Source organism: Melanerpes formicivorus, unplaced genomic scaffold (assembly GCF_026170545.1).
Source record: "Melanerpes formicivorus ecotype bairdi unplaced genomic scaffold, bMelFor1.0.p_v2 SCAF_16, whole genome shotgun sequence".
Lineage (NCBI taxonomy): Eukaryota > Metazoa > Chordata > Aves > Piciformes > Picidae > Melanerpes > Melanerpes formicivorus.
Genome location: NW_027142368.1, coordinates 6,580,364 through 6,594,415, shown reverse-complemented (window position 1 = coordinate 6,594,415; position 14,052 = coordinate 6,580,364). Strand labels below are relative to the sequence as shown.

Below are 14,052 nucleotides of genomic sequence, written 5' to 3'. Positions count from 1 at the left end.
CCTACTTACTTACACATTTAGAGGTTGCCAGGCAGGCCACTGTGCTTTTGCCTTGATGACTGTTAAAACCTCATCGCTCTGTGAAAAGAGACAAACAAGATGATTGGGACAATTTCACAACGAGAGTAATATGATTTACAGAAAGGAAAAGAAGAAAAGGAAAAGGAAAAGGAAAAAAAAAAAGAAAAAGAGTAAAAGGCACTAGATTATATTGTGCCTCCAAATTCTGAATGAGAGAAATATACTCTGTCCTTTTTGTTATCTGGGTACCTCGTGTTCTCAGCTGCACAAAGCCCCTATGAATGCAGGAGGCAAGAGCAGCAAGCAAAGGCAATCAGACCTTGGCCACAGTCTCTTTCTCTTCTGTAGGAATTGAAGGGAACTTAAAAAATGAACAGCAGTGCACAGACCACATTATTTTTGCACCGTGAGCTGATGGAAAAGCTTTCAGAGTGGTGCACAGTGATGACAGGTATAAATAAGAAGAGCTTTGCATTGGTGAAATACACCAAAGTACTATGGCCAAACGGAGTTTGTTCGGGTGATACTATTACAAAAAGAAAATTGTGCTGTAGCCTGGGTTGTCAATCCACGCATAGTAGTTTATGGCAAAAAGTGTGTCTTGTGCTGTTGGTTTTGTGACTCTGTGACAATCTTTGTGGCAAGAGGAATTTACCAGGTTTAAAAAAAAACCCAAGAAAACAGCAAAGTTGCCCTTAACAGGTTACACATCTACAGGCAGAAAAACACCTACAGGCGGCTGCTCTAGGCAGTCTAACACCCTGTGAGTATGTATGCTGCACTATTTATTGTCTTTATATAATCTCCCCCAGGTAAAGCCATTGATAGCAATTCACCCTCCATTTACTCATGTGGAAGTGAGAGGGTGAAATACAGCAGCCACCTGTGGAAGCCCCCAGTGTGGCAAAGCATTGTGGAAAGCTTATTTCCTAAAGTAAGTCTGTAGGAATTCCTTCATCAACAGTTTTAAACTTTATATTGGTACAATAAACCCAGGACAAAGGCAGGAGACTGTTAACAAGGCTCTGATGCCCAAAAGACATCTATCACATTTGTTTCAGAAGCATTTTCCTATCTCCCTTAGGAATCCAACCCAGTAATTTGCCTAGAGGAACACAAAGGTCACAACTCGCTCACACCATTTCTACTGTCTTTTAAAAATACTTCCCAATTAGACTAAGAAACCCACCACATACATTACCAGTAATTGGCACTTCCAACAGAGCTGGCCTTTCAGTTTAGTCATAATGGTACCATTTCCTGCTTGACAGAAATAGTTCTGATACCCCAGACTAGCACTCCTGTTTAAAGAAAACAATTTTCACCATTTTTTTCTACAACTCTCACTATTTTCTCTTTTTATCAAAGCAAGGCAATTATAGCACTGATGGGCCCTCTCTGTAACGCGTCCAGTCTCATGAATGTATGTGTGACCTGAACTCTCCTTCAACCTGAGTAGATGGATAAACCATTTCTTGAAAATCCTTTTTAGAAATACAGATCCTTGGCCAAATCCTATACTACATTAAATAGCTTGAACTAAGATAGCTTAAAGCTCGCTCAAAAAGGTCAGTGGAGCCAAAGTAGTTTCCAGATTGACTTCAATATTTTTGGAGGATTATGGTCTAAAGTAAAACATGCAAAAATAGCAGACAGGTTTTTCTCCAAATCCACTTCCCACATCAGTATTTCAAGCAAGGGGTGGGTGGTTGACTCAGTAGTGGTTCCCTGGGAAAGAAATGTCCTCCAGGAAGTTCTAATAGGATGATTTTAAAGTGTTGATCATGTTATCTTAACACAGACAGCCTTACTGGCATTCTGAAGTTGGCCAAAATTAATGAAGGCACACACAGAATAAAGTCATTAAATTGCAACAAATAGAACCCTGTGGCAGGAAACCAGTGCTAAATTAGATCTTTCAGCTGTGCACTCTACAAAAGATTAAAAACATTTCTTCATCTTCAAGAACAGAGAGTGGGACGTAGCTCAAAGAAGCAGAATTGAAGATAGAATTTGATTTGAAGTATTTCTTAACCAAGGGGATTTAAAACAACTTTTTAAAAGGGTAACATCCATTAAAATGTAATGAAAGCTTTCAGCAAAAGTTTTAAGTATCATCTGAATACCTTTAGAATAAAAGAGGCATGTGCCAAAAAGCACTAGGAAATGTTAGAGTTTGGATCACTTAGCACTTGGTAATAATGATTTGATTCGGTTCAGCTAAACAAATGACAGTCTATTATCTGACATCAAAATCAGAGTCAGATTCAATGAACTGTGGGAATGAAAAACACCTGTTTTGAGCCAGAACTTAATTTCACCCATTTCACACTGCCACTGCTTGGCATTCATTCGATTGCTTTATAGCAGAGGACACTTAGTCCCTTCCACAACACTCATCCTCATAATAACTGAATGCCTTTCTATCCACAGTCGATTCATTTTGACAATATTCCTAGAAAGTAGAAAAAGCAATATTATCCTCAATTCACAGATGGTGAATTGAAAGTCTTCTAGAAACAAACCTACCTAGCTGAGTTTTAGGATAGAGTCTTCCTGCAGGATCATTTGTTATTGAAGAAAGATAAAGTGGGAATGAAAAAGTATAATGCACAGAATGTCTTCTGTGGGGAATCAAATGCTATGACAATGATAATGATATAGATATATGCTTTGAAAGCATAGCTGTGTGCTCTTACAAGCCAATCAATCTTCTATGATTAGTATAAAGAGACCTTATTCCACCTCTACCCTATGCAGCCACACAGAAATCACTTTAAGATGTGAGAAGTGTCTGTTTAGTATCCCTAAGGCTTCTTCAGTTCGTGAAAGTAATTTCAAGCAACAGAAGTCTTCAAACCCTCTGGTTTTGGCTCCTTATTGCTACATACACTGTAGAGTTAGATGTCTTGTTACAGAGTGGTTTGGAGGAAACATTCCAGAGATTATATAAACATCTGCTTGCATGTTCTGAGCCTGAAGACTCAGCAATGAAGACAAGAGGCTACAGGTACTCCTCTTGTGGGCTCCTCTTGTGGGCTTAGGTATCTCACTCACTGCTATAAGAGTGTGTTTACTTGGGACTGTCAGCATGAAGATCCCTTCCAAAAGCAGACATCTTTTAAAATAGGAATGGTGCTAGTGTTTGATATTACGCTCTACTAGTGTTTATACCTTCGGATACCTGCTGTCTATGTTTAAAACTGTTTTGTAACTGTCTCCACTGCTGACTGCAAACCTATCTAGATGACACTGCTATTAAATCTACTGATGAAACTACCGCAGCCTGAAGAAAAGGCTTCAATTTTAGAGCCAGAGTGCAAGAATCACAGTTAGGCTACTTCTGGACTATCATTTTTTATTTTTTTTTAATATAATATCCACCATTTGCTGCATAGTAACTGTGTGTGTGTGACCTGTAATGCACTGTGGATGGGTATGCTTAGCAACGCCAGAAGCAATTGGCCTGCTTGGAGTCTGCCCAGCTTTCTGAGGATTTCTTGTTCATGCAGAGCATGTCAGAAGTTTCCCATAGCTATTGGTAATGGTCACTATAAAATCTTACTTTCAAGGCTACCATAGCAAGCTGGTAATACATCATACAACTCCATCTATTTTCCTGCAGGTGCAGCCAAGGAGGTGGCTGAAGTTGCCCTAAGACAGTTGTTTGTAACACACAGGGATATTTTTTTTAATGGTAGAATGTGCAGAAGCTGTTTTTCACCAGTTCATGAGAAGATGATTTCTGAAAAGGTTAAGCTTTTAGTCACAAATACTTCACTGGGAAGGAAAAAAAAAAAAAAAAAGGCACCCATAATTAAAGACAAAGACTTATTTCTACCATTTGATGACAACTAAATTCTATTTAATTCTATGCTTGACTCAGATTCAGGTAGGTAATACTAAAAGCTAGCATTACAGATTTGAGGTTACTTTAAGCAACAACAAACAACATTTCAGTCAATGGAATTATACCAGGATTGTGTTTGCCTATTTTACTTCTCTATGTTTATGATAGAGATTTTGTGGCAGCTGTGAAACCCATGTACGTTACAAGATAAATAAACATTCCTGAATGGAATTCATTATTTGATCACAATACATGCAAATTCGATATTTCCCTGTACAAACAGCTATTTCTTTAATTAAAAAGCTTTATTTCTGCTCTTCAAAAATAGGTAATGAGATTTCAGGGAACATAAAGTCTGTTTTGTTCAGTTCACTAAATATGAATGTTTGGGGACATTCCCAGGCTTTTAATAATATCCACTCAATTACAAATGCATAATTTGCATAAAGAAATACTGTTGAGATGTAACTGAAGAAAAACAGAAGGAGAGATGAGCATTTAAATCCAACCAGAACAGGCTCCATTTCAGAAGAGAGCAAGTAACCCAGCACTTCAGACAGTCCCACTGGAAAGCTTTTCTGAATTGAATACTTAGCAATTTTGTACTCACTTTTACAAAGAAAAGCCTTTGTTAGATAATCAGGATGAGAATTTTCCCAAAATGTGGATATTGTCCACATTTTCCAGAGAATATGGAGATAGGTGTTAAAAGCTGCAGTTTCAGGATGCTAGCTGACATGGCTTGTTTAAGAAAAGCTTTTAAAAGCAAAGTGTAATCCCTGGTTTTGTTTGAAATTACTAGGATGGGATGCAAAAAGGAGTATGTTCATTGTTACTCTTGGTGTATCTCCCAAAAGCACTGATTCACTTTGCATTAACAACCTTCTGCATTATCTGTCCCACACGGTTTTCATTCAATGAAGTGATTGTTTCGGGAGGGGAATGTAGGCTGAAATTAATAACAGAACTGTTGCTAATGGCAACACTGAAAATCATATACTTTATTTCCATTGAGGTGCAGTTACATAATCTAGGCTGTCCCAATAAAGCAATATTTCACTTTTGCATAGTATAAAGCTTAGCAGTGTGTGTTAATGAGCCCCAGGTATGCGCCGAGTATTTGAGCTCTCATTTTCTGTGGCTGAGCAGATTCTGTAGGAAAAGGGTCTCCCTTGTGAATCTACTTCTTGATTGTACATTGATTTTCTACTTCACATTTTGCTTAATTCTGTATAGCATGCTTTGCAGTCTTTAGCGCTACAGAAACATTTGGGATCCTAAATTAGTTAGCCAAAACCAAGGAACGATCACCAGCATAACTGGTGTCAACTCCCACTCTCTGCTTAATAGGTTGATCCAATACATATATGTTTGTCATCCTTCCACCTTAACTTTCCATATTTCATCAATCCTTTAGACTAGCCTCTAAACCTATATCTAAGTGCTATAAAGACACTGTTATTTTAAACTTGCAAATTATTTGGAAACAATGAGCATGCCAGAAAATAAACAAGGGAAGAAAAACAGCAAAAATAACAACTTAAAAAAAAAAACGAAACAAAAAACAATCCAAGGGACCAAGACATTCTGTGCACAACAAAGCAAATGTCTGCAACTTGAATGGCAATATTCAAGCAGCAAGACAAAAATCTGCATTCACTGGAGATAATGATGAAAGTGTTTTTAAGCATCACATTCATATTCAGGTACCTACAGCATTTTCTGCTCAGATTGTTTCAAACAGTTTCAAAACAGGCAGGGATGAAAGCATTGAGACAGGTTCTAGTGCTCACTATGAATAAGTGCTTAAACATCAGCAGGAAACCTCAGGAAAAGGCTGGGTCTGCTCTGAGAAACAGCCCAGAGAATGGTGAGAGAGAACGATTCTGTCCTCTGGTAAATACTGGCAGTGAGACTCCAGCTATCATGATGATACATCCTCCTGCTTCTCTCAGACATTACCCAAATGCAGCAGCTTGAACAGAGGGAAATAATTATTCAGATAATAGCAAGTGATTTTAAATAAACTAGCAAATGAGCTCAGGAGATGAACTTTCCTGACCCCTGACAGCATTTTGACAAATCAAAGTTGTGGGGTTCTTTTCCATTCAGAACATTCTAAATGTGCTTTAACTGCTGCAGAGAGGCAATCTCACAGCATCTCAACTTCCCTTCAGTAAAGATTCTATGTCTAAGCTACCCTTTACCATTCCTAATGAAAAAAACCCAAGACAAAACACCAAAACACCCATTCAAGAATGTAGCCATCAGACAAATCAAGGAATTGAGGGTCCTATAATGAGTTGTATTTTCTGTAACCTGGCAAGAAGTATCCTTTTAGAGAAATCAATTTCACATCTTTTTTGCTTCCAGCTATCACCATGACAAACAGATTGCTGCCCCTGTGGACCATTCTGGTGGCACTGTATAGTCTCATGGTTTATACTTTGACATTAACCTGTCTCAGAATTTAATGACCAAAACACACTCATCTCATGTTGTAAATAAAGTCTTCTCAATCTCTGACTGGACTTAAGAGAGAGAGTTTTTAAGAGGAATGTAGAAATGTCAGTGATTTCTCCAAGGAGTGGAGATGTTACCATTTTTCCCATCAGGGGTTGCCTTTATCACCTCATTTTCTTGCAATTTACTTCCCCTTGAGCAACAACTCAGGCTACACTGTGTGACTCAAAGGACTATCGACATAGTCCTCAAAGGACAGTGGCTCCAGTCTGATATCCCTGATTCTGTTTGTGCACTTCAATTTTACCTAATCTTTGTTTCTACCCTCCTTTAATTCAGGACAAACAGACAAAGAAGTAAAGTGCTTCATTACCCATCCTGAAGGCAGGATTAGCTGTTAGGGGAGTGGGTAGCTTTGGTTTTTCTGAGATGAGGAACTCTGCTGTCCTCTTCTTCCCCAGTGGGGATTTGCATACATTTGGAAAGGTCTTGTTTAGGTAGATGTTACATGGAGGCAAATCCAGAAACTGAGACTAACACAGAAAAGTTTCCTTGCTACCTAGAAATGTCAGGGGCCTGGACTAGGTGACATTACCTCCCGTCTCTCTAATGGTTCACTTTGGCTTTCCAGCTGTCTCTAGACAGATGGAAAATGGTACCATTACTTTATTTATATATTTAGTACGCAGTTTAGCACTAACTGTTCCCCCAGAACAGTGTGTGAGGTCGGATGAAGGTTATCCCCCTACCTGGTGCCCACACTACTTGCTGCTTAGAGAGCTTCATGTATCTTTAGATTAGTTAATCTGTCTATATTTTACATGTGCACTGAGTAGAATTAACATTAGAAAAGAAATTATGTAAGACAGCTTTCAAAACAGTAGGAGCTGCTAGTAGAGTGACATTTGCAACTGATGTAATTAACACACCAGGGAAGAGCTACTAATTCCACTGTATAAAGTACTGTTTTGGTTTCTTGTTCTTAAACCAGCAAATGTTCTTGTTGTTGTTCTTAAACCAGCAAAAACCAGAAAACAGAAATAAGAATTAAAGCCTGTAGCCACAATGCTGTATGTCATCCCATAGTAATCAGAGAAAAATGGGTGATGTTGTCTCTGTAGTAAGCCAGACAAAGAAATGTGTTTGTCTTAAGGAACACCTCTAAAGTCCTCTGGAAAATCCCTAGGACATCGAATTGCTGAGTGAAGCATTCATGTAGTTATTTTATGATCAGAACAATTCCAAATTAAAGAACATAAACAGAGGCTTGCACTCCAAACTTAAGTATTCAACATACTCCATTGTATTCACATGCTGCAATTTTATTCAGGAAAAGAAAAAGAAAGAAAAGAGAAACAATCACTGCAGTAGTGAGAATAAATGTAAGTATATTCACCTTAGCTGTAAAATATCTCTAACTGGCAGGCACACACCTTAAAGCTCTGTACTTAAATGTACTGTTAAAAATGCTTACCGTGACATACATCCCTTGTTATTCCCCATGGCTGACTTGAAATGATTGTACACTGACCTGTTTATGTGCTTATCTCTAAAGCTTACATGCTGAAATAAGGTGTAAATTGACACAATGCATTTGGATGCCATGAAACAGGCTTTTGAATATTCCATGACATGTTCAGGGACAAAACACCCCCACACTTCTCACTGAAGTAGAAAAGCAAGTATTTCTGTTACGATCATCACATTTATATTCATTTAAACACCTAATAAACAATTCTGTAATCAGAATTGTACAGTATCAGAATTGTGCTCCGTTCTTTTAAATTAGAGATGCCATGTTCAGATATTTGATATTCTCTCCTTTGAATCCACTCTCATATCAGACTCCAGCTGGGAGATTTCCTGAAGAACACTGAACACAAACATCATTCCCTTCTTTATTTGCACAAAAGTAGCGGATCAGACTGGTCCCCACTGAAGTCCTAATTCCAGGTGTTAAGCAACTCTAATAAAATCATTTACTATCCCTTAAGATTAAATTAAATTCCAATCTCTAAAGAGATTAGAACTGCTCTGTTATTGTAGGGCAGACTTCCAAAATGGTTAATAATTAAGAGCAGCAAAGCATGGTGAATGCCACTTCTCATTACAAAGCCACTGCTAGGACTCTATTCACTGGAGCAACTTTAAAGATACAGCATTCTTTGGCTAATCAGGATGAATGTTTTTAGCATTCATGTTTTTAATGCAAAAGCATGCAAAATTCACAGGGTTGTTCCATCTTGTTGTCTCCTGATACTGCAATTGTACACTAAAATAAACTGATGGAAACTTGCTTACAACTGAATTGCCAACTTGTTGCACCACAATAACCACTGAAAGACTTTTAAATATGCAATGACTGTGGCATTCTGTAATGTCTGATGAGCCAATGAACAGCATTTTGTATTTTCATGGCACCTTGCCTCAAGGAATTTTAAAATGCTTTTAAACAGTAATTAAGTTCTAGAGCTCTCCTGCAAATCATTTGCACCATTGTAGAGACACAGAAACTACAGCAAACTTAACAGACCAAATAAACCACATACAGTTCAGAAAGGTTTTTCTTTCCAAGTACGTTCACTGACTTCCAGCACTATGATGACACAACATGTCTTGCACGATGTAAGACTGACAATCATACTGCCACTGCTCTTACCTAGAACTCTGAGAGACGTGACACCTGCTAATCCCACAAGTAAAAAGTGGGCTCACCAAACTTTCTGTACAATACTGAATATCTTGGTGATCCACCCTCTGATAATCTAATTACCATACAAACATGGCAATTGGAATTTGTTGTAAAAACATAATTAATCCAGGGAGCTTAAATTAGGAATTACTTTAACTACGTTAGTTTGGTATCAACTGACAAGCAAATATGTCTTTCCAACATGCACCTGACTACAATGGCCTTCTAAATGAGGACAATTGTCTAAGACAGATGAGACTTTTGAACAATTCCTTCCTCCCAAGTACCATCTCCAAAGCTAGAAGCTTGTTGTGTCTCATCTTGTTCTGGAATCACTGCATTACAACCTATGTCTGACAAAAAATAAAGAAGCAAATCTCTTACATGACTACCTCAGCCTCATCCATTTCTACTCCAGGCAGAAAGGAAATGACTTTCCCACAAGTCACCCTGTCTGGACAACTGTAATGTCAAAACTAAGCTCTCTGCACACCAATACATTTGTGCAGTGCTACTTGCTGTGCAAAAACCCAAAGACAGATCAAAACATTTCACAGGAACTATGCAGATAAAATAAAAAGGGAAATAGGTTATGCCCTAGAAAGAAATCACACAGTCAAGAAAAAGGGCAGTTCAATATCCAGTAAGGGGTAAGTCAGGAAAACTAAAAAATATTTCCATAATGGGGAACTAAAGTCCAGTGTCTCTGCTTATGACACTGCTGTTCCTGCTGCCTGGCATAGCCTCTCTCTTCCCCACTAGCTAGCTGTCTAATTAATTAAACACAGTCAATGTTCAAACTTCAGAGTTATCTTACATTTTGACCACTACCTCTTCCTGTAAACTTTCCTCCTGTCATACAAACATTTGTGAAAAATTTGGGAACAGAACCCAACACTGCAAGGCTTTTGACCACCCAGCTTCAATTCCTCTAAAACATTTCTCTCATTTTAGAGATGAAAACAAATTCTTTCTCACACAAAGATCTGAAAAGATCCCAATTGCTCATAGGCTTACACCTTATCAATTATTCATTTTCTGAGTCAGAGTTGCTCTATGCAACAGGCAAGAGTATTTGCAAGAACAGATATTATTCATGAATCACATTCATTTATTCTCCAGCAACTTAACTGTACCAAAGTTATGACTGTTTTTTGAGAGAAGAGAATACTTACTGTAAGCATGGCCTGGTGAATCTGATATCTTTGTAAGATAGGATCACATTACTGAAGTAATACAGGGACTTTTTTTTTAGCTCTTTCCATCTGTTTTAAACATAGTTTTTTGCACCTTACCCAGATACAGAGACTTCTAAACAAGTTTCTTGCTGCTCAGAAATACAGTCCTGACTGTATAGGCCTTTGTCAAATGCTGTTCTCTTAATCACTATGTCCTATGCCTCCATAAGAACTTACAAAAAGCCTTAAACATCGACAGTTTCTTTTTTCTGCTTTCAGGTCCACCTTTCTACTGATTTCTTCTGCATGTTTCTTCTACAATAAATCAACTAGCATTACTGGCCCCATGCGGCTGCATGCCTTTCATTTTTGTGAACTATAATCCAACCATCTTATTGACTGCAGCTGCTTTTAAATACACTTTGGTGTCAGCAGTGATTTATTCTTTAATTATATATCATTATTTTTTTAGATGCGTCATCCTATTGTTTCCTTAAGAGCTGCTTTAAAGGCAGTGCTCAAATAACTGAAACCTCAGCACTTGAGCAAGGAAAACAAGCTAATTCACAATTCCTTAACAAAAGAATTTCCTACATGAACATCTTTGATTTAAATATTGTGACACCAAATCTTTCAGATTTTTGATTAAGGGGGGTCACTTATCTCAAACACGTTCTTGCCGACTATTCTTGGGAGATTCTTGCTAAAAAGACCAGCAGGGAGAGAGAAGATTATTTCTGTCTCTCTTCCAAAAGCCTAAGAGACTGTTTTACTGCTTTTCTATTTCAACTGCAGAGACAAGTTCTGAATCCAATGCTCACCAAAATTAAAGTCTAGGGATTTGGTCTTAGTAGTAGGTCCATTTTTGTCTTCTGATATATGTATGTAATTTCTCTTGTCTGCAGGAGCACATCTGTGCCATATCCAGGGCAAAACTGAGTGTATGGGTAAGCTGTAATATCTCAGGGGAGAGATGATAATCAGTAAAAAGAAAAATACCCCAATCCATTGCAAAAATGTCCTCTGCAACAGCCATGTTGAGCAAGAAAACAGCGACTGTAGAAGGTACAGTTTCATCCATGTTCAGCTGAGTTGATTGTAACCACTGTTGCTTGAGAAATGTCCTCGCAATGCAGGAAATATAATTGCCTCTTTGCCACGTGCATGAAGCACCAGATACTGAAAATGTTTACATTAGATTTTTGAATACTGAATGCACTTCCATTACACTGAAGCGTTATGACTACAAATTATGAACATGTCCTCTGATTTCAGATCAGGTAATGCCTCTCAATTTCTATTCTGCTAGCCCCCATTAATTTGGCTGAATGAAGCACAAGGACTTGTACATTTTTGTAACATTTTTTTTGCAGGCTATGGCCCATGATTCCTTTTGATTCTATGTGTTTGCAAAAAGAAACAAGCAACAATGCAGTGCAAGGTTAATTTCATAGTGCAGTGTGATTTTTTTATCCTTCTGAAGGTCTTTCTCTGTTCCTTGCAGCAGTCACCTTCAAACCAACAGCAAGACGTGGAGCAAGGGAAGAGTAAATGTTTTAGGCTAATGAGCAAGCAATAAAGTAGTTGCCAGGAGGGTCTTAATGTTACTTTCAGTTTGGACCTTGTTTATTAAGTACTAGAAATGTGTTTGGTTGCTGAAAAATATGTAACAATGGGTCAAAATTGTTTTTCAAGGAGCAATCTTTTTTGCAACCCTTGACCTCCTGAACTCTAAAGGAGCAGATCCCAGAAGGCTGCAAAGTGGTAGGCCCTGAGTGACTACTTTAAGACAGCATTAATAAATAGTGTCCCCTTGTACTGATCAACCAGACTCAACTCCAGCTGGAAGTGAGTTGTGACAGTCACCTCATCACTCTTCAAGAAATGTTCCAACTCTAGGTGTGCAATGTAGCCACATTCAGAACCTGATTTTAAATGCTTTCTGGATGCATTCATTCTAAGAGCACATTTACAGTCATCACCTATGGACTGCAAGTAGAAAAACCCCACAGATAAATGCCAAATGTAGTTCATTCAATTTTAGGTCTAAACTTTTCCTTTCAGGTATTTACCTGCCAAAACAGAAAGCTATACAGGAATTTATGAGAGTAGATTTTAACTTTTGTTATTAAAAACCAGAAGTTAAGCATTAGTTCCTATTGTGATCTCTTGCTAGCATTGGAGCAGAGAGCTCTTACAGTATTCATTAGCTCTCCATGTTTTGGGTTTTCATCTTTTTGCTTACTTAGGCAAAGAAGGGAAGATATATTTAGGAGCTCCAACATTCTGCAGCCCACAGAAGGCTTCATGAATGCACCTCAGAATCTATACCCTCTATCTACCACTTAACTTCGTTACCTTTATTACAACATTAGCTCTGAGGTGTCACAGAAATCTCTAAGGCCTGGAAATGACTTATGAATTAATTGCCTGAAGCATAATCATTAAGGAAATAAATTTATACACTATGATTCCACCTTCTATTTCATTAGCATACTAGGAAAATAAACAATATTCAGCAAGTTTTCATGCTCATATACAAAACTTTTTATGCCAGAACAACACACTACAGCTCAGAAAAGAGCTCTGTGAGGATTTCTGTGAATACAAGACTTCAGTCAAATGGATTTATGGTGAGCATCATAGTACCTGGTTCTATGAAGTGAGAAAAACTTGCCAACAAAATGTCATTTTTGTTAGTGCTGACTGGAAGTCAAACAGGCACTATCTCTGTGCTTGGAAAGTACCTGAAGCATTTTGGGCTCTAAACCTGATAAAATAAAATGGATGTATTTAGCAGCTCAGGGTGTTTGCAGCTTTCAGGTCTTTAGATGGTCAGACACCACATGATAGTCACTCACATAAGTGCAAGGAACCACCTAGGTAGATGCATGAAACTCAATTATATTTGCCATCATCATCGTTAGAAGAATTATGTCAGATATTTCAAGATTGTATCCTCTTCTTTTATTGAGCTACCTCTCAATGTTCTAAACAGCTTCTAAAACTATTTCACCTTGATTCACTTGGAAAGAAAAAGAAGGGAAGCAAGATTCAGAGAAGTATTAAGGTTAATGCTGACATCTGTATTAGAAAATTTTAAAGGGAGGGAAATAATGGCTCCATTTATCTCAAAGTGTAACCTGTGAAATATATTGCTAAGGGTTTCCTGGAGTCAAAAAAGAAAGAGATGGGGAAAACAGGAGGAGAGAGACTTGGGGGTGCTGGTGGACAAAAAGCTCAACATGAGCTCTCAGTGTGCACTTGCAGCCCGCAAAGCCAATCAGATCCTGGGCTGCATCAGGAGAAGTGTGGCTAGCAGGTCAAGGGAGGTGATCCTCCCCCTCTACTCAGCCCTGGTGAGACCCCACCTGGAGTACTGTGTCCAGTTCTGGAGCCCCTATTACAAGAGGGATGTGGAGGTGCTGGAACGTGTCCAGAGAAGGGCCACGAGGATGATCAGAGGGCTGGAGCACCTCTCCTATGAGGACAGACTGAAGGAGTTGGGGCTGTACAGTCTGCAGAAGAGAAGGCTCCGAGGTGACCTAATTGTCGCCTTCCAGTATCTGAAGGGGGCCTACAGGAAGGCTGGGGAAGGACTTCTCAGGATATCAGGTAGTGATAGGACTAGGGGGAATGGAATGAAGCTGGAGGTGGGGAGATTCAGGCTGGATGTGAGGAGGAGGTTCTTCACCATGAGAGTGGTGAAACCCTGGAATGGGTTGTCCAGGGAGGTGGTCGAGGCCCCGTCCCTGGGGGTGTTTAAGAGCAGGCTGGATGAGGCTCTGTCCAGCCTGATCTAGTGTGGGGTGTCCCTGCCCATGGCAGGGGGGTTGGAACTAGATGAT

The 14,052-nt window shown here is 38.8% G+C and overlaps 1 protein-coding gene across 1 annotated transcript in view; it reads right to left on the bottom strand.

The window, feature by feature from the left end:
* The window catches only part of SPON1 (spondin 1), a 144,857-nt gene that overhangs the window by 28,643 nt on the left and 102,162 nt on the right, over positions 1 to 14,052 (bottom strand). The window contains exon 7 of the mRNA XM_068147894.1: positions 14 to 78. Coding sequence (XP_068003995.1) covers positions 14 to 78 — 65 coding nt within the window. The remainder of the gene's footprint in view (positions 1 to 13; positions 79 to 14,052) is intronic.